Genomic DNA, 25,707 nt, shown 5'->3' with positions numbered 1-25,707 from the left:
ACCAACGCAATGTAATCGATTCTCAACGATTTATTCGCGAGAGCAAAAATGGGCTTTTCTATGAGAGTAATAATAATAATACAATACATTTTATTAGTTTCCCGTGTACAACAACAATTATTGTCAATGTGTTGTGTACACGCTACAGAATTAATATCGCTGTGAAATACACGACAACAACCTACTGTACATGGATTGTAATTTGAAGGTACATACTTTAAACGTTTATAGTGTTTCAATCGATTTATATATTCGAATTCCGTCGAAAAACTAAAAACTAAAATGTATTTTACTCTTATAACAATAATATGTTATAGAACTGCGTTAAATAAATAATTTTCTCTCCGTGTAACAATTACTGAAGTACCAAGGCGTATAGTATTGGGTTATTTAAACATCATGCATTTATTCCATTACTTCAAAGGGATATATTATTATATTATAATGTCGGTATATATTCTGGATGAATATCGATAAGTATAAAAGATAAAACACTCCGTATTTTTTTTTTTTTTATAATTAGCAGATTACACTATATTATAGCTGATTATTGCGTACATCAAAACCTGTGGGAATGCTATTGGTATAGATAAATCCATAGAGGCATTTTATTGGTCATAGAGTTGGAAATAATCTCAATCGTATAATACTACTATATTCTATAATATATATATATTGGTGTAGAATTATACCATTCATTTAATAATTGCCAATATTTAATATGATAACGTCTGAATAGCGTATGTGGGTTTATGTATTGGTACATCATATTTTACTTGAATTTATATACATTTAATTCCTGTTGACGATCGAAAACGGAGGAATAGGAAAAATTAAAACGAATATTTTCTTAGTATATTTTTCTGTAGTTTATTGATGTTTAAATTAACTGTTAATACGAAACTTTTAATCTACGTCATATTACATAATACAATATTATGTATATATACCTAATATAATTTATATGGGTATAGGGTGGTATACATGTATTGTATACGTATATAAAAGTATTATTATTAAAGGATCAGTGATTGTTGACGAGGTAAAATATTATACAGAATTATAATTATTTTTCCAACATAAACAAATTAAATTGCTATTGACGTAGTTAAAATCTCAAAGGAATTGATTTTGTTCGTTATTTTGTTAAAATAAATTCGATGTAGCGTGTTTAAAATAGTTTTTTTTTTATTTTTACCGAGGCGGAAATTTGTTTAATGCGGAAACCCGCCCTCTCCGCTGTGAATAAACTATTATTTTTATACGTGCAAAATTGAATAAATGGTATTATTATCGAAACGTCCGAGACGAACGGTTTAGCAAAATTTACCGAGCAAGCACCGTGCGATATTATAAATCGATCTCTCGCCCTACAGTCCCGACTGTACACGGTATAGTCGACTACACCTACGTTATTATAACGTCCGCCCGAGCGTACACACAAAAGGGCGGTGGAAAAAAAATGAAATAAAAATAGCAGCAGCAGCAGCGTGTCGGTGATTTTTCACGGAGTAAATCAAAAAAAAAAATATTTCGAGCGAGTTATTTATCACGTAAGTAGGTTCAAGGTTTTCGGGAAACCGGGACAATCGAGGGCAAACAACGGGAACAGCAATGCACGACGACGAAAACCACCCCTAACATTCGTATAGCGTTGACGTTTAGAGCTTGTTTCGCGTGGCCGGTTGACGCGATTAATCATATCGCGAGTCCTTTCATCAGTGGGAGGTTATTTGTACGCGCACACTCACCCACACACACCCACACACACCCACACACAATATACTCGCCGACGATTGCGCCCCGGACGCCGCGTCCAGTTGGAATTCCGCGGGACACGCGGTCACAATGGGTGTACACGAGCCAGCCCGGCGTGTGGGTGCGTGCGGCGGGTGGTGGTTATACTGCAGGGGCGAAGGCCAGACGGGATGACGGGCCTGCAGCCTGAGCAAAGGGATTTCGTACATTATTTCCATATAATATATATATATATACATACACAACGCGCTTTGACCGGAGACGCGTTATTGTCGTCCAATTATACTGCAAATGACACGTGCAGAGAAGGTCATTATCGGCCGGAGCGCCGGAGTTTAGACACGGGCCGGCGATCGCTCGACCAGACTAATTTATTTACGACCGATTATCGCGCCGCCGGCTTTCGGGATCCTCTGATTAGAAACACTGCGAGCTCGCTTTAACGCAAACGTTTGTAATATACATATCTGGTCCGGATAGGACCCGCAACCCGTTAACTGGTTACGGCGCAGCGGCGGCGGCGGCGGCGGCGGCGGCGCGTATCGGGTATATATTATTATTATTGTTTAAACCACCGTGAACCAACGCAGTGCCGCGTCGTCATAATATATATATATAGCTGCAGTGTGCATTAAACAAGGTATTTGCATTATGCGGGCTGAGTCTGGAATACGTTTTGACAGTTTAAATAACGATTTGAACGAGATCAATACGCGATTACAGTCGACCCGACGAATTACGTTTTTCCACCAGAAATGTGTGCTTATAATTTGTACACATGATTCTCGCGCTGCATTAAATTACACACGACCGGTCGCACCCACAGCCGTACAATATTATGCTATTATCATAATATTGTAATCGTCCGACAAACGGCTTGTGCGCACTTATTATACGCCGATTGGCCGCCGCTGGCGAATCAAATAATCACTATAAAATTACTTCAGCGCGTGTAAGCGTATCATTCATTGATTTCTCTTGCTGAAGCAGCAGGACAAACTGTTACCGTGGTCCGATATTGCTGGCCCAGTTAACCGAAAAACGAACCTGCAGCTACACATACGATTTATTAGTTTACTCCCGGTGTATGTATGTACGCGGTTGCCGCAGAGTCCTTCCAACGAAAAAGTATCACACCAGAGGAGTATTTATAAGGGGGGAGGGGAGCAACAGGGATCCTTCCCCCAACCATCTTTTTATCCTTTTGCTTAGCGCGGGTTTATTTTTGATTTTAAAGTATGTACTCGAAAATATATTCATTTGGATATTTAGCACGATTTAAGATATAACTTATCAACTATTATTAACGTCATTAGGACGTTATCGAAAATTATTTTAGAGCGAAGTATTTAACGTTTTGCTTTCCTCCGGAAAAAATGGTCCATAGCTAAGCCACTGACCGTGATTCGCGATTAGAGCTCGTTTAAAATAAAAAAAAATATCTGGCAGTAACGAACGAAACAAACTATTTGTTTCGTTATCGAGTTTTGAGATAACGCCCTAATTTCCATTGTTTATTAATACGTTACGGCGTTTATGTAATTCAATAAAACATCATGTATACTGTATAGTCGGTATTGATGTCAAGTACAATTGAAATCGGGTTAAAAAACTTTTCGAGGGTTTCAAAACTAATATACGAATATACCCTTATTTAATTATTACGAAAACTTGCCATACGGTTTTATTGATGACCGTGTTGATTTTAAAAGTCTATTATATTGCTTTCAAAGTTTTACTGCCAACAGACACGACAAATTAAAATCGAATTCGCCCCGAATTAAAATATTAAAATAAAGTCTCTGGAAAGCGCGGCCTCGGTCGACGGAGGAGTTTGTTAATACAGCAGGGGTGATTGGAAAAAAAAGTTTTCGATAGAGAAAAAAATCCAGTTATTTCGTGGAGAACGATTTGGGCGGCCGAAGGGTGCAGCTGCTGTGGGATTAGGAAAATCGCGAGGCAGTAAATGTATATGAAAGTGCGATAACAAAAAAAGATATACCTATATGGATTGGCGTATAGGATAGTGTAAAACATATCGTGTATATAGTAGCGAGGGGGTGATTGTACAAGGGTCTCGAGAGTATAAGGGTTGCCAAACTGTCCCTTAATAAAATGTGAGATAAGGCGAATGGTATTGATTGAAAAAAAATTGAAATTAACACGACTTGGCAGTTATCGAAACGGATTAGGTGGACAATAATAATTTTACCGGAAAATTGTTGTGAGATAAACCGAGTGAACACCCACGGTGATAGCTTATCAAAAGTCGTGACATTCTTATTGGTGCCCCCACTCATATAATAAACGTCTTTTGTTGGCTTTGGGCCGTGGTCGTGGATTAATAATTCTATAGGTTTTTCGTAATTATTGCATAACATTGGGTATTGTGCTGAACCGCTGCAGTTTGCACAGCTGAAACGGCGAAGAGCAAAAAAGTAGCCGCAAAAGATAATGTTTTTATTATTATGAAAATCATAAATCCTATGTATACTGTCGGACGGTCGGAGGCGGACTTTGGAAATTGATAAAATCATTATATTACGGCCGAATTCCAGCGGGACGTGAATGTTTTTATGGAAGAAATATAATATATAGGACAAAAAAAAAAACGCCGTTAGAGCCCGTACGTAGTAAAACTCCAACGAGCCACGACAAATTTCACAGTCGTAAATTGTCTGATCGGTCGAAGGTCAGCGCGAAGACGGCGGGGGCGAGGGTACAATATTATACTCGGCGGGTGGCGAGGGATGGCACTTTTTCCGATTAACATACCGCCGTTGGTCCTTTATACGGTCCATGGGAACGAAAATGTCCCGTCCTCACGTCCCAGGACGTTTGAATGCAATTTTTTCCCTCCGTTATTATTGTTGTTATTTGCACACGGCCTTATGCTAATCGCGGGGAATCTTCTCTCCGCAACGGCGAATACACCCACGACTCGTATCTGCTTGTTTACGATTTTACATATTGTTACGTGAAATGCATTGTGCTCACCCATTTCGTAACATTATTATAATCATCGTGCGGTTCATATTTTTCCCAGGACGTTAAAAAAAAAAAATGTATAATATCCTTGTAAGCGGCGGCGCACCCACCCACCCACACACACACACTCGTATATAGATGCGTATATTATATACATGTATATATATACAAATATATCCGAACACAATGCGCGCACAACCGGAACTACTCCTACGCGCGTTCATCCCTTCGAGGAAAACCGGGTGTGCGAAGATTCTCTCCCCCCATTGTGCGACGCCGGCCGGACACCGGATGTTTCCGGTTTTCGCCCCCGCGTGTACCCGACGGAATTAAGTACGCAGACGTACACGCGGAGGAAAAAATAAAAATCGGGGTCGGGGGTCGAGACGTTATATGTATATAATATATGTACACAATGTACTGTAATAATGTTTTATGTATAGCAATGGTCCAAGAATTGTACACCGGCCGTTAACGCGCAGTATTATGTCCCGGACGTCCTGTACGGTTTTTCGGACGAACGCCACTGATTTGCATTTTAACTCCCCCTCCCCCTCCCCGTGTGTGTCTCTGCAGTAGCGACTGCTGTTTTCGTCCCCTGCACAATCCGACGTACGGGGACTTTTGTTTTCGCGGTTCAACGAATATTAAACGTAACACTGTAATTACGTCAAACAACGATATTAATAAAAGTTAAATTATACAACGGCATTATAATATACTTGCATTTTAAATGCATACTCGTATTATAGTTTATTATTCATCATGAAATATTATAATACATTATATTTTACAATTTATTGCAGCTTAGTTCGGTGAAACTTAGTGTAGGTACCTGACGATTATTTTGTATTTCATCATCAGTCAATCGTTTTATGATTATTTGTAATTTCGTTTTCCATCTCACCGAGCCATAAAACAATGATATATATATGATGATTTGCATCGGGTGCATATAGAATGCATATCTGTATATAAGTGCAAATTGAATTTTAATACTTGGCAGTTTTGTGGTGCGTATACTATCAACAAACTAAAATGTTTTTTTACTCACAAAAGTTACTAGGTTAGTTGGTTGTACGACATAATGTACGTTATTGTTTTAAATTTTTACTGAAATATTTTGTGCAACATAATAGTGCGCCGGATGCACAAAATAATATTATACAAACGATACGATTACGGGGGAATGGTTTGGATAATTTTGCTGATTTACAGCTTGACATGCTTTACGGCAGTTGGAAACATGGTAATTCGAAACATATACATATTATAGTGATATAAGAATTGATCAGTGAACTCGTGTCGTGTCGTTATTATACGGTTGAATGGAATCGCGTAGTTCGAATTATGAAGGAAATAATTTGAGAAAATCAAATACATATTCTATAATATAAAGCAAACAAATGAACGCATATTCCAGGGTAAGTAATTTTTTACGCCAAAGTAGCGTCATTCCAAAACTGTCATTCCATAATATTGCAGATACTCCATTATTACAGTTTACCTTTAAGTAAGGACGGTATTTGATTCATACGGAATTTATCGGAATTGAAATTGTTGTCATTCAGAAAATACTGTTAACATCGACAGTTTTAAATTCAAGTATGGTAATTTCAATTCTCACACGTCTATATGTGAAACATAAAATGGGACGTGTTTCCCACAATATTGCTAAAAAATCAATTATTATACTGGTTTGTCGAGGTTTAAAAACTAAAATATTATAATTTTTCGTTGACGACAAAATTAATAACAAATATTAGGTGCGTCGCTTAATATTTTTTTTAAAACTAATAATTTACTGATTAGTCAAAGGACAGAAAATTGTTAAGAACATTTTACTCTATACAGATTACAGGTACTAGAGTTTCACCATCGCATAATAGAGATGATATTCTCTCCAAAGTTGTATTTCTTCGTCCATAATATGGTTATGATTAATAGTGCCATTTATCAAGTTATTAATAAGTGGTTTCACTTAGATTTACTTCAAAGTTAGATTGTATATATTTTTTAATCATCAACTTACAAAGCTAATAGGTGGTATATATAGACCACATAGTCAAATAACTATCTTGTGGTTTTAATTGAAACTAAACTTCCATAACTCAGAAAGTTACTCTTCGCGTAATACGTACAAAGTTAAACACAGCTTTTTGATTGTCATTACTCATCGGCCCATACAAATCGAGAAAATACAAATAAAGATAAATGCGACTTTTTCAAGTATAAAATCGATTGCATACATTTCATTGTTAATTGTCATATTATAATCTTTTATAATATTTTAATCTTTAGCTAGATAATTACTATCATAAAAACTAAATTAATCACGGATAATATATATACAATGTTTTAAATTTAAATTAATATTAAATTTCACCGAAACATTATATAACTAATTCGACTTATGATAATTATGTACCTACGCAAATAATAATAAATAATATACGAACGATCATGTATAGCACATATTTTATAATTTTATACTTATAAAATATGAACATGTCGAGTGTGATTTATTTTTGTTTTGATTTCAATTGAGTTGTATACGATTGGGTTCGGTCATTTTCTTGTAATTTACGAGATGCATCCTTTTGAGTATAGGTATTGCTGTATTAGCAATAAATGAAAACTAGAGAAGTATTTGCAACTTTAAATATGTCATCATTTAATATTTATACATCACAGGTACTCTTGCTCTATGTAGTGATATCCAAATATAGTGTTGTAGATTTAAAACTATATAAAAAAACTATTATTTATTGTGTAAACTATGTGTTGGACAACGGTTTTTCATTAATAATTTCACTTCAATTATACTCAGTTTTTAACGAGACATAAAGAGTATAATTAAATAAAAAGTTTTTATTTGTAACACTGGCATTTTACGCTTTAATGAGTTCCGTACTTTTAATAATACTGTCTTTTCTATTTACTATTTGCCTTTAAGGTCTACTAAATTAACAAATTACATTGTAAACATGATGTTGATTTAAGTAAGTGCGTTTGTAAGCAAGTTCTTTCATTAAAAACGGATAACTGAATATTTTTTAGTACATTGTCATACCTACGTTAAAGTATTTAAACGAGACTTAACCATACTGCAGTATTTACTATTTACGATTAAATTTGTTGTTATTATGTAGTATCGGAAGTAATTAAATGACAAGACTTGTTTTAAAATTTACTTCATTAATATGATAAACTATAATTGTGCGTCACTATGTCAGAACCTATATAGACTGTACATGGATTTTGACAATTTTAAAATTTAAAATACTTTATCTCAGTTTTTTTTTTTGTAACCGTGTTATCAAAATGTCTGTTTTCATAGCATTTGCTAGTCGCTTTATTGGTTTACTTTTAGGAGTAAATACCAAACGCACTTACGCAGAAATGATCCACAGATGGAATGACCACACTAAAAAGTAAAAACCAATAAAATTGCGATTCTAAGTAAACCACATAATGTATCGGTTTTACAATATTATTATTTATTATTATTATTTTCTATGGACACTTTTACTGATAAAATATATAGTGATTGAAATGTTTTATGTAATACCTTTTAAAGGCCGGAAATAGGGTTTAGATTTTAGACGATATCTGTTGTAGTAGGTACGTACCCAATCTTTAGATTTCCTTAATATTTTCTCTCGAGGAAAACATTTAGATAAGTGTCGAAGAAATTTAAGCAAGCTCGATTTCAGAATCGTTCTTTTACTGCCGTGAGTTATTATTACTATAAAATTTAATATCGCAACATACCACTATCCTGCGATGAGGCGAATGAAATGTTATGTTTATATATCTATTTATGCAGTTACTGGACTTATTTTTTATGTTTATTCAAAAATAGCACGTAGTAATGATTTATTCGGAGAAAAAAAAGTGCTCTGTCGAATCGAACACGTCATTATCAAGCCGAAACCAACGCACAATGATGTCGAATAGGCAGGTATGGTATATGTACACGCATCATTTTAATCGTCCAGTCTATAAACTGCATTGTGACGATGGCTGCGAGTAAAACTATACGAATCGTTGGAACTATTGTTTACGTTGTCCGGTGTAAATTTGAATAAGAAAAAAAATGGTATAATGCCGTACATTCGTGGCTAGCAGGAGACGGAAAATGTACGAGACAGTTCAAACGCTCGGTAAAAATATAACAACAAACCAACAGATTTATGTGATCGCGTGACGCCGCCGCCGCCGCCGCCGCCGTATCTACCATATAAAGAATATAGCACCGGCCATAAACACGTGCGTGTATTGCAAAATATTGGATTTTGCCCGAGAACTCGGGACCGCAGCGTTCGGAAATCCGGCGAAAACCACCACTGGCAGTTTTTCTATCAGTCTCATCGGGGGCACGTATTCCGCGATTGTTTTTTTTTTTTTTTGTATCCGGATAATGAGAGAATAATAATATTATTATAATGATTTCAGAACCGAGACGACACGGCGGCGGCCGAGTGTTATACCTGCAGCGCACAGCACATCGCGCCCGTCATAATATATATTATTAATATAATGTTTGTCGAAGACGTTCTCGTTTCGCTTTACACGCGCCGCCGAGGCGTGCGTGTGCGTATTATTTAGTCAACGAAAACGGATCGCGGCGGGGGTCGGAGGGTACGTGTGACGTTTTAAGGGGGTGTCTTGTGGCACCCCGAGGACGGCAGAGGGTCTAGACACCGCACAATAGCACCATTGTTCAGACGGAAATAAATCCCGACGAGACGACTGTCAAACGCGCACACACACACACGCGCGCGCGCGACTTATAAATAAACATGTACACGGTAATGTGCGTGCGTGTGTGCACGAATCGTATACGAAAACCGCGAGGAACGAAGGCAAACATGATTAAGCCGACCGATTCGCGAGGCGCCGCAGAGCTTGTGTATGTAGGTACACTATTATAATATAATACATCAAGACGCGGTCGTCGCCCGTCGGCAGGTCCATTGTCGCATTCGATATGTCGCAGTCGCATATGGGTCAAAAAGTCGGTGTGTATACGGAGGTGGGTGTGCGTGTATAATAGGTGGCAGACGAGCGCGAAGGTGACGAGGTAGACGACCGAGTGAGCATGTGTCGGCTCTGCACGTATACTGACGGAATTTGAACGTAAACACTATACTCGTCATTTTATGGAGGTACAGTTTTTTTTTTTCCAAAACAATATACACGATTTTTATTCGTTTATATCGACCTGAACGGAATATTTTTCTGATGATTTCAATATTTAATACATAAATCGAATTTCTAACCGGTAGTCAATGAGTTATGTCTTTAACAGTGTGTTAAGTATAATATATACCTATATGTAGACGAGCGACTAGTGGGCCAATATTTTGCGGACTGCAAACCCCGCACCGTCATTCTACTCTGCTCGACTTATATCATTAAATACCAGCTACACGACTTACGACTCGTATATCTCACTCGTTCAAAACTCGAATTTCATAAATCTAAATTATCTCGTAGGTATATGTTGTCATTCAAACAAGTAAGAAACTTGGAGTGACTATAACGATAAGAAATATCAATAAATGTTGTTTAGTATCGGCGACGACTTCAAACAACAGTTCGAACTATGTGAAATAAATATTTCCAAAAACTTTAGTACTTTTTCACGTAATGAGAGTAATAAAAAAAAAAAAAATGAACGTGTGTACGTCACTGGTGACCGCCGCGGAATGGCCGTAAACGATCAATCGGTCTGCGTCCTACCTGCGATGTGGGCTGATCGTATACGAGAATATACGCTATTATTATTATTATTATTATTATTATTATTATTATAATCACCGACGTGTTAACAGATCGTGGTAATACGGATAAAGAGTTTTTTTTTCATTCAAACCAGTTTGAAATTTGCCGTGCTTAGAAAGAGGGTGACGGCCTAATAGTGTAATACTATAATAATATATTACGTTATGTATATGTGCATTATAATATTTTATGTCCTCTCTGACGCCTAAGAAAAATCACCGTTGTACGGCAAATGCAGAAACAATGCACTATTGCCCAAGCATTTTTGTCACAATAATAAATCATAGGTGCGTTTCAGTGTGGACGTGTAAGTGTTTACTCTATCATATTTGTACACACTTAATTTGAAATCTAAATGTAAATAATGTATTTTGTTTACGACGAGATCATTAAAATAAAAACGGCCATCGCACAAACTCGTAAAAACTAGAAATTGTTGCTTTTTTTCTACGCTCTATTAATTATTTACACTGAGTAGGTATAGAGAAAATTTACATTTAAACATTTGATCTTTTATTTCAATTCACTCTTCAGTTTTTAATTTAGTAGTTTCCATCTTTTTTTTGTTCTGTTTATTTATCGCGATTTTGAGTATTTATAACATGCTCTCCATTTGCTATTTATGTGTACAATTTATTTTAGTAAATATTTTAGCTCTCTCTGTGCACTCATATAAAATGTTTTTTGATGAACAATTGTGTTTAATGTTTATTATTATTTTGATTTACATAGAAGGCACTTGTATAATATAAAGTTAGTTTAAAATGCTGTTTTTAACTATTGAGTTTGTTCTAAACTAAATTCTCGACGAAAGACGAACGTTTTATTAACGACCGTTAATTCATCCTCCGTAAATAAAAATTATGAATAATGTTTATTGTAAATTTTAAAAATTATTAATTTGTTATTGTTTAGTTTGGAAGTTTGAAACAATGCAAGTTTTAACATTGCAATTTTAATAAGATTAATACCACTAAATGTTCATTGTTTAAGTACTTGAAAAATAGAGTTTACAAGTTATAAGACATTGTTTTAGTCCCTTAGTCTAAAGTACTAATTTATGATAGTTCTAAATCGAATAAAACAGTTATTAAATCGGCAAACAATAACAACCAACGCCAACAAAATTATCTAATAGGCAATTAAATTGGTCAGAGTCACGGTGTAATTGAAATTCGAATAGTTAAATCTATGAAATTATTTGTCAACCAATATAATAATTGCTCTGGAATTTGTAACCATTTAAACACACAAACGGTTCTGAAATTCAAAATAAGTTAATTGTATTTTTAGTATTATTATTATTTTAGCCATTAAAAGTCAACATTTAGTTTCATATCTTGGAAAATGAAAATTTACAATAAACAATATCGTGTTTCAAATTAATTAATTATTATCAAACAATATTTTTCCAACTTTTTATTAGAGTGAAACATGACTGTTGTAAATGAATAACATGATTACGATACATTTATGCTATAAATAACAATAAAATGTTATGATTTCCTCAATCAGATAATATTATTTGTAGGTTTTGAATTATTGTTTTTTCAATGTTTATTGTATGTTTTTACAACAAAAGTTTGTTCTCAATGAATAAATACCAAAATACACAGTTAGTGTCAACTGTATAAACAAGTTTCATTTGAACGTCGGGTCGTCGTAATACAATACGAAAACTAAATATTTTTTACATTTTATCACCTTTAAATAGTGTACTTTATTTTTCAGTCTGACAAAATATTTAAAAAAATAAAATAATAATATTTCCGACTCGTGAAATTATGGTCTCGAGTTTCAGTCTCATAATACCACAGCTGTATATGTCATATGTGTTGGTATAATATTATTGTTGGTTTTTTCGTTTTAGAGTAACGCACTATATCATATCATTTATTTCGATAATAATAATAATAATAATAATAATAATATAATCAAATATTTTGTGGACTGGCATGGTATTATGTGTTATAGTTAGTTCGTTTCGTGAATTTCGCGTTTATATATATTGACGTCGAGAAAACAAGCGTTGAGAAATGAGAAGTACCGTGGCACAAAATATATATAATGCAATATACGATATCGTTGGCACTTTGCCCGCGGCAGACGGGATTCGCTCTTTCCGACCGTAATACCGTATTGAATATAATAACATAATAATATTATAACCAATACGATAACGGTTTAATCGAAAAAGTGTGAAATGCCTATCGTTATCACGTGTGTGTGTGCTGAAAACGCGAAGAAGAAAAACAGAATAATAATATATAGAAAAAAGTCGAGACGGATAAGACATTACTCGCTGTGCACCACCTGTCAGTCGAACACTAACACCACATACATATACATATATAGCACAGCCGGTCCCTCGTATACGCTAATAATATTATACACAGCGGAAAAGCGCGCCGAGACCGAAATGAGGGATTTCGAGTGCTGGACAGGGTTAGGTGGAATGGTGCGGGGTGAGCAAATCTCGGCGGCGACGAAGCTTTTTCCGTATACGATATGATATGATTATTATTATTGTTATTCGTACATTTATATGTTGTGCGTATACATATATATTACGCCCGTGTGCGCTTACTGTGTATAATGTGCGAATGTGTGTGTGTGTGTGTGTGTGTGTGTGTGCGCGTGTGTACAGTGTGAAAACCATCGGCGGGTCGGGAACGGGAGACGGCGGCGGCAGTGGTAAGAGGGTAGTTTTTTGGTATCCCTAAGGGGTCGCGCAGGGTAGGCTTTGTGCGTGCGTCTGCAGGCAGCAATAAGAGTGCCATTTATAGGGTCGGTTGAAGAATGACGCTGTCATGCATATTCGTCAAACGCACCTGAGAAATAATGTCCCCCCCCATCTCCTTTACCGCCCCTCACCCCTGCAACACACACACACACTCTTTTTCCGTTCGCCCTTAGCGGCGCCGTTCGGTCTAATGTGACACACGTCAGTGTTCGGTGTCAATTTATTTCCACCGGATGACGACACGCATATTTTGACGATAATTATTGTCGTTATTAATGTTCGTAAATTTACTTCTCTCGCGACACTGTATCGTATTATACATAATATTGTTATAGTATACAAGGGTCGCTCTCCTAACGGTCGGTTCTCACAAACTATGTACACCCATATACATGTATATAAGGTCATTGCCGCCTTGTGGTCGCGCTACACGCCAAAAACAGTTTTCCAATCAAGGTGACGACGCCAAGAACGTGCAGAATATTATGTTTGAGCTTGTTGAGTAAAATTCGCTGAACTTACATTTCTGGAAAATCCGTAACACCCCGCAAACGACGCACAGTTCGTTAAAAAATATTTAAAAGGGTAAAGTATTAAACTTTCGGTTTTTTTTTTTTGAGCCTATATACAAATGCCGCTTCGCAAGAATAAATATTTTATTCTGTAAGGATCCCCTGCGTGTATTGAGTTCAAAAGAAAGACGAGGCCGCGGCGGCCGTATATAATTTCTTTGAACGAAAAATAACATTTACATTTTGTTTTTAGTAACGAAATGTTGTTAAGTAAATAAATATTTATACGGCTTTTAAATCGAAAATATACAACATCGATAAGCTTTGTGGATGAAAGTATACGTTTTGTGTTTTAAAAACGATCCAAACAAATTTACAATAATTATATATTATAATATTTGCTCAAGGACACAAGAACCATCATTAGGAACGTTATTTGTTACCATTTACAACTCATAATAAATACACTACTGGAAGAATATTTTAAATCAATAATATTGTACAAATGTTGTTATAAAATAAGTGCAGTTATTGTTAATAATTTCACAAACTTAACTCAATGTCCAATGATATGCAACATACGAAATATCGCTGTTACTGAAATTATTTATGCGATTCATTATGAAAAAACTACTCATGGATCTTTGTACATAAATGTAATATGTACCTATATATCAATAAGAGTTATCTGTAAACTAAAATAACCCCGGGCCTACAAATGAGTTTTTCTCGGCGAAGCTCAGTAATCTTTCGATATTAATTTAAATAATAAAAAAGTTATCATATTTAATACGTGCACACGCATTAGTTGGAAACGAGTAGACATGACAACTGACGTGAGACTTGGATGAATATTATATTACACTCAAATGTCGAAACAATACAATCTGAGTATATATAGGGTACGATGTGTATATTATTAACACTGTGTAAAGGTTTTGGGACGACTGACAAAAGTTGAATAATATGCGCGTTCGATGAAAAACGTCGGCAATAATAACGTATATAATTCGATAATAATGTGTATAATGTATACTATTGTGTGTATATACGTACAAAAGTTGCTTCCGTTGCTGAAACAACGTAAAATCGAAACCAGTACACCGGAAGTTTGCCGTACGTCAAATAAAGGGATAACTTCCGATTGGCTAGAACGAGCGCGCTCGCTCGAGGAGAGGGCGCCGAGTGAAATACAGACAGACAAAGATAGACGGTGCGAGAGAGGAATGGGAAAAAATGTTTTGAAATTATTAAGCTCACTGATGCTGCTACTGCTGCTGCTGCTGCTGCCGTAACTATATTATTTGTTCCGGGCGAATATAATGTTCGAACAAAAAAGTATCGCGTATGATGTATGTTGTACGCCATACCCCGTCGTCTTTCAATGGCCATGTTTATTTTTTGAAATACATACATCTACTTAAGCCCTCGCCTCCCGCCCCCGCATTTGACGCAATTCAGCGGACTTTATTTATTAATTTTTTTTTCCACATTCAATTACCCACGTTTGAGAGGAGAACCTTTTGTCGGCTGCATGGCCGCCGGGCATGGGCGCGGAGACCTACGCCGTAATAATATAATAATAATAATAATAATAATAATAATAATAATAATAATATGTTCTCGGGAACTGTGGCGATGGTCGTCATGGGGAAGAGGTATTATACCGTGGTAAGGGACGACGGCGCACAACTACAAAGCGGACAGCGTACATATAATAATACAACAACCATGGTAATAAGTACGTGCGCTATTTTTAAGCGGTCCGCGCGTGTAATTTTATTCGGAAAATTCGTATTTTGCGGACGCGTTACGGTCGTGTGTGTGTGTGTGTGTGTGTGTACGTTAGTCCGTTTTGGTTTCCAGGGCACATAAACGGTCCTCGATGTTGGTTTAAAATCTCCGGTACGTTTTCTAAGCCATACGTGACCCGAATGCATCGCGTGGTGGTGCACATATTATTATAATAGTATACGCGTTGTGCGGACATTAGTAGTGCGGATTCTATCAGCTGGACGGCATTTTGGTCTTCTAAAGAGAGAGAGAGAGAGAGATAGAGTGAGAGTATGAGAAGGAGAGGGGAGGGAGAGGAAAAATAACTAAATAAAATGAAATCCACGTCTGCACCGGTGCCGCCAAAATTATGTACCCTCTCGAAACGTTGCACTCCACAGGGCTACCAGAAAATCGAGATTTTATACCAGCGGGCCTTTGACTATATATTTATAAATCGCGACCCTTGCGTTGTCGACAGCCACAGACTATATTACGTTCGTTTATTCCCAGTGGATACGACAATTTTTAAACAGCGTGGACCTACAGACATTCTCGTTTTTTGATTAAAAACAGTTTTAGTTTGGAAAAGTACAGAAAAAAAAGAAATCGATCAAGGGAAATACGACTCGGCACTGGTCCAGTGGTCTTCGGTACTCATGCTGCCACGAGTTAACGAGTTAACTTAACGAAGTCTAACGAAATCGAAGTATATTATACAAAATTATGGCTTAAGTAATGGACTAAAATCTGGATGTTGGGAGGGCATAAGACCAGAGGGCTAAGGATTAGGTTAGAAATCTATTTTATATTCTAAATCTATATTATTATGTCAGCAGGTTAACTTTTTATAAGTGCCATTAACTATAAGGTCACAATATTCAAAAAATTTCAAATTAATATTTACATAATTTGTACACAAGTTTCGTACACATTACAGTATTAATAATTGTGAAGTTATTTTTCTTTTAATATTTTCAAAAGTGTCAATCATTTTTTCAGAGATAATACTATTTGTAATATTTTTTGATATCTTTAAAATTGCCATATTTGAGAATAGAGTTTGTTACTTTGAAGTACGTATATGCAAAATGTTAACTTCTACGTATCGTTGAACCACTTGCAGATTTATAGTAGATACGATAATATATTAGTGTAGTATATTACAGGTTATAATTTGCTCACTAACGCAAACACACATTGATTAATAACAATGTTTATACAAATTAATATTTTTCCCAAATCGTATTCGGAAAGTTTAAGTCCAAATGGCTGGTAAGTCGTGAATGAAATAATAAATGAATCAAAATATATTTGTGTAAGACAGCACAATATTATCAGTACAATTAAAAGCAATAAAATCAGTGTTGCTATGATTTCGACATGAATGAGGTCTCCCCTTGATGTCCCCACCCCCAATTGACCACTGGGCTTTTGCTGCAGCCGTATACTTTACTCGAGCACTCATATTTATATGCATATTATTTATTAGGTATATATATATATATTTTTTATCTAACTTGACACATCATAATATTATATCTTTGTCAGTCGTACCGCAACCACCGACTCAGACTCGGGTATACGTTATCACCTAATCAACGGTGCGTTGTTCCATGCATATTATTATCACGTTGGCATGCGTTGCGGTCGCATGGGCCGTGACACAATGTCGTCGAGTGGCGCACACTGACACACGTGGCAAGGTGTATACATATATAGGTATTGTGTGTATAATATGCGTGCGAGTCCGTTGCACAGGGATGATGGGTCGAAGGGGGGGGGGGTTGTGTGGAAAAAAAGGTAAAACATTTTTTCTGCAATTCCACGTCGTCGACCGGATGATAAATTATAGGTACGTTGTACGGGAAGTGGTCGCGTTTCATGTTCAGGTATCGTTTTGAGGAGCGTACGTCGCGGCGCTCGCCGTAGGACATTAGCACGCGGAAAAGCTCGAGAAGGGTCGCACATAAATTTCGTTCCCCTGCGATCTTAACGACGACCCTACGGGGGTAGAAAAAACACCTCCTCTCGGAAGGAGTAGAGCAAAAAGAAAAAAAAAAGAACAAATAAAATAACGCATAAATATAACACTACACAAACGATGACGCGGGCTTTTCGGGTTTCCGAACCCAACGCCGCCGCCGCCGCCGCCGCCGCCGCCGCAAAGGTCCGTGTAATAATATTTACTTCTTTATGCGAAATCGCTGCACACGCCACGCCGGGTGTCCGCAATGGTGTCGCAAAACTGCGAACCGAGTCCGCGTGCGGCGGGTGGGCGAGAGAGGAACGGAAAATATAAAAATGAAATGCGTTATAGCGGAATATTGCGTTTTGCGGTTATACTATTATATTATTTATAGGTGTACACGTCGTCGCCGTCGCCACGGCGCGGTTAAAATCCAAAGGGCGAATAACGATATGAGGTTTATCTCGTGCCACGGCCACGACGTTAATTGGAAAAAGACTTTCGGCGCGTTCGGATATAAAATATAAACTGCGCATCAAACGGGCACCACACACACACACTGCGCACACCATCCGCACACCCGGTCTCCGCCGCCGCAGATAATCATATAACATTAATTCGGGCATCCCGATTTCGAGGTATACCAAAAGTAAGTTTTGGCAAATTTATGGCGCCAAGTTGAATCGTAACTTATATTTTATTGTGCGCCATATAACTGTATAATAATAATAATAATAATAATAATAATAATGATAATAATATATGCGCCACTCGCCATTTTCAAAAACACCGCGCCGAAACAATGGGGGCCGAAAACAAAAACTATTATTTCGAATTGTATCTATATATTAATCTCGGGGACGAACAATAACGATCTATTGAAAACGCAGTAACAATCCCTGTTGGACCTATTGTACATTAACCGTAATTATCTCGTATATGCGCGGGATATGAACTGCACAGAGCACTTTCGAGACGCGCGGCGAGTGTCGACTATATGTGCGCACGCCATATATATATATATACATACTATATGTGTATAAATGTGTGTTGTATTATGAATGGATCAATATTTAATGGATGTGATAATAATTAAAACGCATTCCGAGTACGCAGACAGTGTGTAATAATACGATGTTATAATATTGCACGCGCTTCGTCTACTGAACAAATGTATTCATAGGTAGGTAATAATTGCGATTTTAAAACTGTTCCACTGCACTTTATCATACAATATGATTATGATGATTATAGACCGGCGGTCATCGTGCGGGTTGGGACGGTTAATCCCGTCGAAGTATTTTACACGTTATACCACGCCCCCCACCCCCTCACCCGTCGTAAAAAAGTCGTCCTGTCGCCGTGCGACTCCATCACAATATTATTATAATAATAGTTTTCTCAATAATTATGCAGTAGGAAATTTCGAAAAACCCACGTGGCGTACACCATAATATAATATTATAACACACTGGATGTGTGTACTCGTACGTCACAAAAGCCTAATTTATCGGCATCCGGCATTTTCTATTTTCCGAGGTAATCGAAACGAATAAGGTTTGCTCTCGTCACGTCATCCCTCATATCATATATATTTCGTTCACAATATTGTCGCGGCAGTGTGGTGAAGGGTGATCGCCAAGAAAGCTGTATATCGGGACCGTAAAAAAAAAATAATAATAATAATAATAAAAAAGGGCAATTGTTATGTAAATTCAGTCCTTATGTGTTTGTCACCATGAGATCGGTGAAATTGTTTTCTTTCAAGACGATCGTACATGTACTTTTTCGCATGGTACACACGAACATACCTACACATGTGTTGTGCATAATATAATGACATGTATATGCACATGACGACTATTTCGGATTTTATGTCATTTTCCGCGTGACGAAATAAAGCAAAACTGAAATCACCCCATTTTATTCTGCACGGAGTGCCTACCTATACGCACACACTTTTTAAAAAGCGCAAAAATTCGAAATGGAGTTCGAACGCTTTGCCGACGAAGGTTAGACACGGGTAGAACAATGATAATAATGTGTCTTTTTTTGCCTCCGACGTGTGAACGGATGCGAAAAAGGTATGAAAAAAACCAAACAAAGATATGAAGATGTCGTGTCGTGTTCAAAGTATAATAAAGACTCACGAGTTACGAACGGCATAATATATTATTATTATAGTATGAAAAATCGATATTTTCATTAATAATAACGTAGGTATTGCGTTTGCGTATATGGATTTCATTAGTTTAATGGTCACATTTAAATACGCCACAACCCGGCAAATCAAAAAATGATTCAAATTACTGTTTACTAATATCAAACAAACTTATAATATTAGATACCCGCAGTTACCCGCTACAATACACGCATTAACGTCAAAATTGATTTCGTCTACTTTATCGTTATTTTTTATCGAACTCAATAATAGTACCTATAATATAATGTATAATTGTATTCGTACCTGTTGACTGTTCCAATTTTTTGCGTTTGTCGAATTCTTGAGGTTCGAATTTTTCGAGACAGTCGACGTCGCTATTTGCTGTTGGGTGTGATGCATAATCTGTTGAATAATGTCAAACTGCTGTTTAGTAAAACTGTCTTCGCTGTCTGCCGCATTTCTCGTTTCCGATTGGCCACTCTGTTGGCGAAAAAAAAAAAAAACACGAACAAATATGATCAATTCTTTTATTATTATTTTTTAAGGCAATCAATTGCATAAAAGCTGGGGCAGATTTTTATTTAGATAAACAGTAAATAAGCTTACAATGTAATTTTCTCGTCGTCTATACGACGTTGGTATAATACTAGAATAACATATTGTGTGCTCATCGTAAACTAACAATAGTGGTTTATTGGTTTTAGTTATATTGCATTTGAAACATATATATATATATTTTCATTTTTCTTATACACATATATATTTTCATTTTTATCATAAGTCAACAAGTATTTATTTTTTACATCGACAAAAATCGTCTGATCTGAATAAAATATATTAATTCATCGGTAGTCTCATTCAACAATAATACAATATTGTTATACGAAAAGCACATCATTATTCTTGGACGTTTTTTATTTTTATTTTTCAGATTTCAGATAATGAACGACAAAAATATAAGACAGAATACAAATAATAAAAAACGCCTACGATATTTTAATAAGAATACCTTTAGCTGTATTTTACCTAACTTTATGTACCGGAAGTCGTAATAAATTATACGAGAGTCGTTATATATTTGCGAGTATTACGACGATTAGAGAATTTATAACAATATACAATATTATTATTATGTCGCGTTAAGTGCATATCGTAATAATTTGTTTTATATACCATGACGTGTGTGTATAATGTATATATCATGAATAATTTTCAACTCGAGGGAAATTCTCGCACATCGCTATCTATAGGCAATATTAATACTATATTATTATGGCATATTATTATTATTGTCATCATACATTATGCAGTCATCGACAACCCTGAGCATTTTGCTACCGTCAATACCTACTTAAAACTCTATATACTCGAATGGGAATTTTTACTTTTGCGAAACAGTTGAATTGTTCTGTTACATATATATATATATATATATATGGTTACCGTTGTTCCCCTCATCTCCTCGCCGTATATACATAATAATGTATCCGTATATGTATAATATAATATGTGGTACTCATCTTTTGACTTACAAGTGTGTACAGTCATGTGGCGCTTGACTTGACGCACGTACTTCAGAACCCCTAACCGGCCGACCGTCGGACCGACCGACCCGCCCCGACACGGGTTTCCTCCGGGTCGAGAGTCTTGAAAAGCCGTCGTTTGACCGAGATCGAGTGACAAAACGCAACCGGGCGTGCAGCCGCGCGAGAGTGAGAGCGCGAGGGAGTGAGACGGGGGGGGAGGGGTGGTGGTGAAAGAGAGAGAGTTTGAGAGGGCGAGAGAGTGAGCTTGCGCCGGGGGGTGCGAGAGGGCGGGTGGCAGCGGGACCGCCGCGACGTCGAACTTCGGTTTCATTTCGTGACACTCGGCTCGGAAGTAATTTGAACTTATTACCTCCGAACGCCACGTTATTTCTCCATTGTCTGAGCGCCGGATGAGCACGGGGACGAGGGGACGACGAAGACGACGACGACAACGACGACGACGATGACGATGACGACGACGAGACCCGTGCAGCACGCAACCGTGGTCTTCTCTCGCCCCCCCCCCCCCGCGCATAACCCTTGTGCCCAACACGAGGGACTGTAGATTGAACTTTTCGATATAAATCACAGGAAAACTTGATACCGCGCGACGGGGCATATACACGTATACCACCGTACACACACACACACGCGCGCGCGGTTATTAACGTATCGGTGATCCGTAAGCGCACAAGTGACTATATAACCATATACCGGGTCGACGAGCGAGGAGTGTTTGCTACTTTTTCTATTCTTCTCGGGTTCAATATGAGTAAACGTTTTGAAATACGGTGGGATACCTTAGTAAAAATATCACGTTTATCTTTAAACTAGTTTCATTTCGGGGCTATACAAAAAAAGAAAACACCATCACACACAATCTTAATAACGCTCAAATAACATACATGTGATAACTCAACGCTGGTTTGATGAGAATAATAGTGAATTAATCATTTTTTTTTTTTTTTCTAGGATTGATTTAAATAATAGTATAATAATATGTATATGAACATTCAGAAAAAATATTGTGAACTATTTTTGTTGTGAGGATTATTTTTATACTCAACGTTTACATCCAAACAATACGCATACTATAATCACGTTATTCTGTATACACTGAATTATTTTTATTATAGCTTTTTTCGCGGTGTTACATAGCAAACAGACATTGTTTTGTTTAAAAATTAGTCTCATCTAAAATGCTTTATAATACCTGAGCATGCAGAGGTATGAAGTGAGAGTTAAGTTATGCACGAGTGCATTATAGATGCAGCTTTAGTGTTAACAAAAACAATATAAGTATAATTTCATTACAACCCTCACACTCAGAACTTAGAATAATGATATATGACATACAAGTGTAAAACTAGTTGCTATATGTGCACGTGCAAACACTATGGACAGCATTTTGTGGAAGTTGGAACTATTTAAAAATCATTATTTTTATTAGAAAGAAACATTTTATTTAAGGTTTTTATTTGAGAACCAGTTATACATCTTATCATATTTTTTTATCGACTCTATAAATTATAATAATATTCATATTTTGTTGTTCAGACAGATTGTATATGAACTAATTTTAATAAATCAAAAATGACACACAACCATTTGACTGTTGACTTGAAGTTATTCAATTCAATTTTATATATTACTCGTATTGTCATATAGTATCTTGCAACAGTAATATTTTCGTATTGCATTGTGCGTACGAATATGCGCAAAGCGAAATGAGGCACAAACGGTGGAACATGTATCGAGCTGTATGGAAAAGTTTTTCTTCAGATTTTCACATCGGTCGGCGTACAGCGTAAATTCATCTTAGTGGATTTTTTTCCATGCGCTTTCATCTATCTCGTCTCGTTTGTTTCCACAGCGTTAAGACGATATTCTTTTCATTAGAAAACATCGGCTTGTAGACGGCTTAAGACGGTAAAATAGAGAGAGAGAGAGAGATAGATGGACGAATGCACAAGAATATAGAGAAATGGAGAGATGAAAAAGAAAGGGAGAGAGAGAAAGAGAGAGAGAGAGAGAGAGAGAGCGGTGGAACGGAAAGCGTAATTTAATATTCTGACGCTAACGTCTTTCGATATTGTTACGTTTTCTCTTCGGCTCCTCCTGGAAATGACATTATCTAATTTCGCAGGCGGCGCGTCCTACCGCGTGGGCGACGTGAGTATATGTACACTCCATACCGTTTTCCAGGACAATAATCCGCTCATGGCTCCCGTGATGATGCAGGCGCTTACGGCGAAGAGACGTATAACTCCGGCAGATGCACGACCGATTACGAACCCGTGTAATAGCCGTCCGTGAGTCTGCGAACTCCATAATATCACGCACCTACATTATAATAATATGAAACCATATACGCCGGCCATCGCCGGTCGTTATTTTTGCACACCTCCACTTTTAATATATTTTCATTTTTTTCGTTATTTTCCGACCCGCCGTACTCGATACGATATTGGTGAATGCACGTGTAGACTCTGTACAGAGAGACAGTGCGAGAGAGAGAGAGAGAGTGGGAGAGATGGAAGAAGGAAGAAATAATCCAAGGACTAAGACAAACCAAACGACGGCAAAAATTACCATTGAATATCTTTTTGGAAAACATCGTCTCCTCTGCGCAAAGTTGTTATTCGCATCATTACTCGGCGGCACGTGTCGGTCTCGAGTCGATTATATGCGCCACGCGCCGTTTACGAGGCAATTATTGCATGTGTCAAATGGATTTTTACATCTAATTGTTCATCCCAGCAACGTGCTTCAAACCACGTCAAAGGTGGCGTTATACCTCGAGAATCTTTGGCGACGAAACTTTTCAGGTGTCCTCCGACACTCTTCCATGAAATTGATTAAATATTTCTGTACTCAAATTATATTGATTTCAATACCAAAGCGTGTTGACATTTTTTTAAGTTTTCAAAGACGCTCGGGTTTTAGTCATAATACATATTCAATTAAACAACGACAGTCTGATCCCTCGCAATATAGACGTAATATTATTAGATCAGGTTTATCTGACGGAAGTTTGACAGGTAAATACAGTTTAATTACTTTTTGATTTGTTTGATAAATTTGTCGCAAACGGCGTTTCACTTAAATTATTCGAAACTCGGAACGTACCCCGCCCTATGTAAATTATAAATAAAACACAATTATATTACTGTCTGTTCTTTTAAAATTAAGACTTAAAAGGTAATAAAAAAATAAAAACACGAAAAACGAATTGCTTCTCGACAACCACGAAGAATTGCGTTGTAACCAAGTATAACGTGTTCACGATTAAATGGCATTACAGCTGAAACCAGGCTTTGTTTAATAGTGAAATAAAAGTTCAGTTTTGAAATATTCTATTTGGAAAGGTTATAGCGGGCGAGGAAATGCTTTTAAGTTTTGTTGAGTTAAAACCAGTAGATTTCGCTGTTGAATATTGTATGGAATGAAAAGTGTTTTATAAATGAAGTACTATTGGTTGTTTTTCCGTTTCCAAAAAAAAGGATTTAGCAAGTAAATGACAACATTTACACCCTTTTATGTTCCTCGTTTCTAGTAGGTATATGTATGTATAGAATCAAATCTCTAGTAAACCCTTTTAATCCATGATAAAATGAAAATGTAATTATCATTTACAGGAAATTCGTGTATACGGATAAAACGTTGAATCGTCCAATGGTGAACAATATAATATTATATCTGCATATTATTATTTAGAGTTTAAATACAATTTATGAGGTAGAGTTTAATTATTGATTACTTGGTATAAGTCGTAATTAGATTGTAATTAGCTTTTAAATTTATTGTAATTATTAATTAAAACCATATTATTGAACGTTTCGGATTAGGCTCATTTCATTAAAAGTATGATAGAGCACCAGGGGTTAGTTGTTTGACGGTTTTTCAATAACAATTTTAGTTAAAAAGAATAATTAATATTTTTATTCGACGTACCTGTATAATTACACTACTTGACGATTACGTACGAAAATTATTGGAGCAATAGTCACGTGGGGGCTATAATTGTGTTTAAATAATGTCATAATACTATGTTTATTATTATCATTATCATATTTATCACACAAAACGATCCAAACGTTCGTGGTTACAATATTAAATTATAAATTGGACCGTCATCAAGTAGATGGTAGGAGACAGTTTGAAACAGTTACCATCTCAGATCACGGTCTGCACGGGATGTCTGCCGATTTGTATTCTAATAGTGTGTGTTTGTGTGTCTATAAAGTAATTTTGATAAGCAAATGAATTTCATAAGGAAAAAAAAATGAAAAAGTTCAAGTCAAGTTTAATTTCGACGGGTTTATTTGAAACGTATATAACGACGAAGAGCCGGATTAGAGAGAAGTATGAATGCGCCTATTTGCGAATAAGATCAATAACTAAAATAAAAAAAAAACCAAATCCTTTTTCTCCTTATTTATTCCGAACGATATTATTACTGTTTATCTTTATAGATTGGAAAT

At 36.4% G+C, this 25,707-nt stretch overlaps 1 protein-coding gene across 2 annotated transcripts in view; it reads right to left on the bottom strand.

The window, feature by feature from the left end:
* LOC111028193 (serine-rich adhesin for platelets) overlaps window positions 1-25,707 on the bottom strand; it is a 262,409-nt gene that overhangs the window by 31,036 nt on the left and 205,666 nt on the right. For both annotated transcript variants that reach the window (XM_022306743.1, XM_022306742.1), the window contains exon 8: window positions 20,001-20,177. In XM_022306743.1, coding sequence (XP_022162435.1) covers window positions 20,001-20,177 — 177 coding nt within the window. The remainder of the gene's footprint in view (window positions 1-20,000; window positions 20,178-25,707) is intronic.

This window comes from Myzus persicae, unplaced genomic scaffold (genome assembly GCF_001856785.1).
Source record: "Myzus persicae strain clone G006 unplaced genomic scaffold, MPER_G0061.0, whole genome shotgun sequence".
Classification (NCBI taxonomy): domain Eukaryota; kingdom Metazoa; phylum Arthropoda; class Insecta; order Hemiptera; family Aphididae; genus Myzus; species Myzus persicae.
This window is presented reverse-complemented; position numbering and strand designations above follow the sequence as displayed.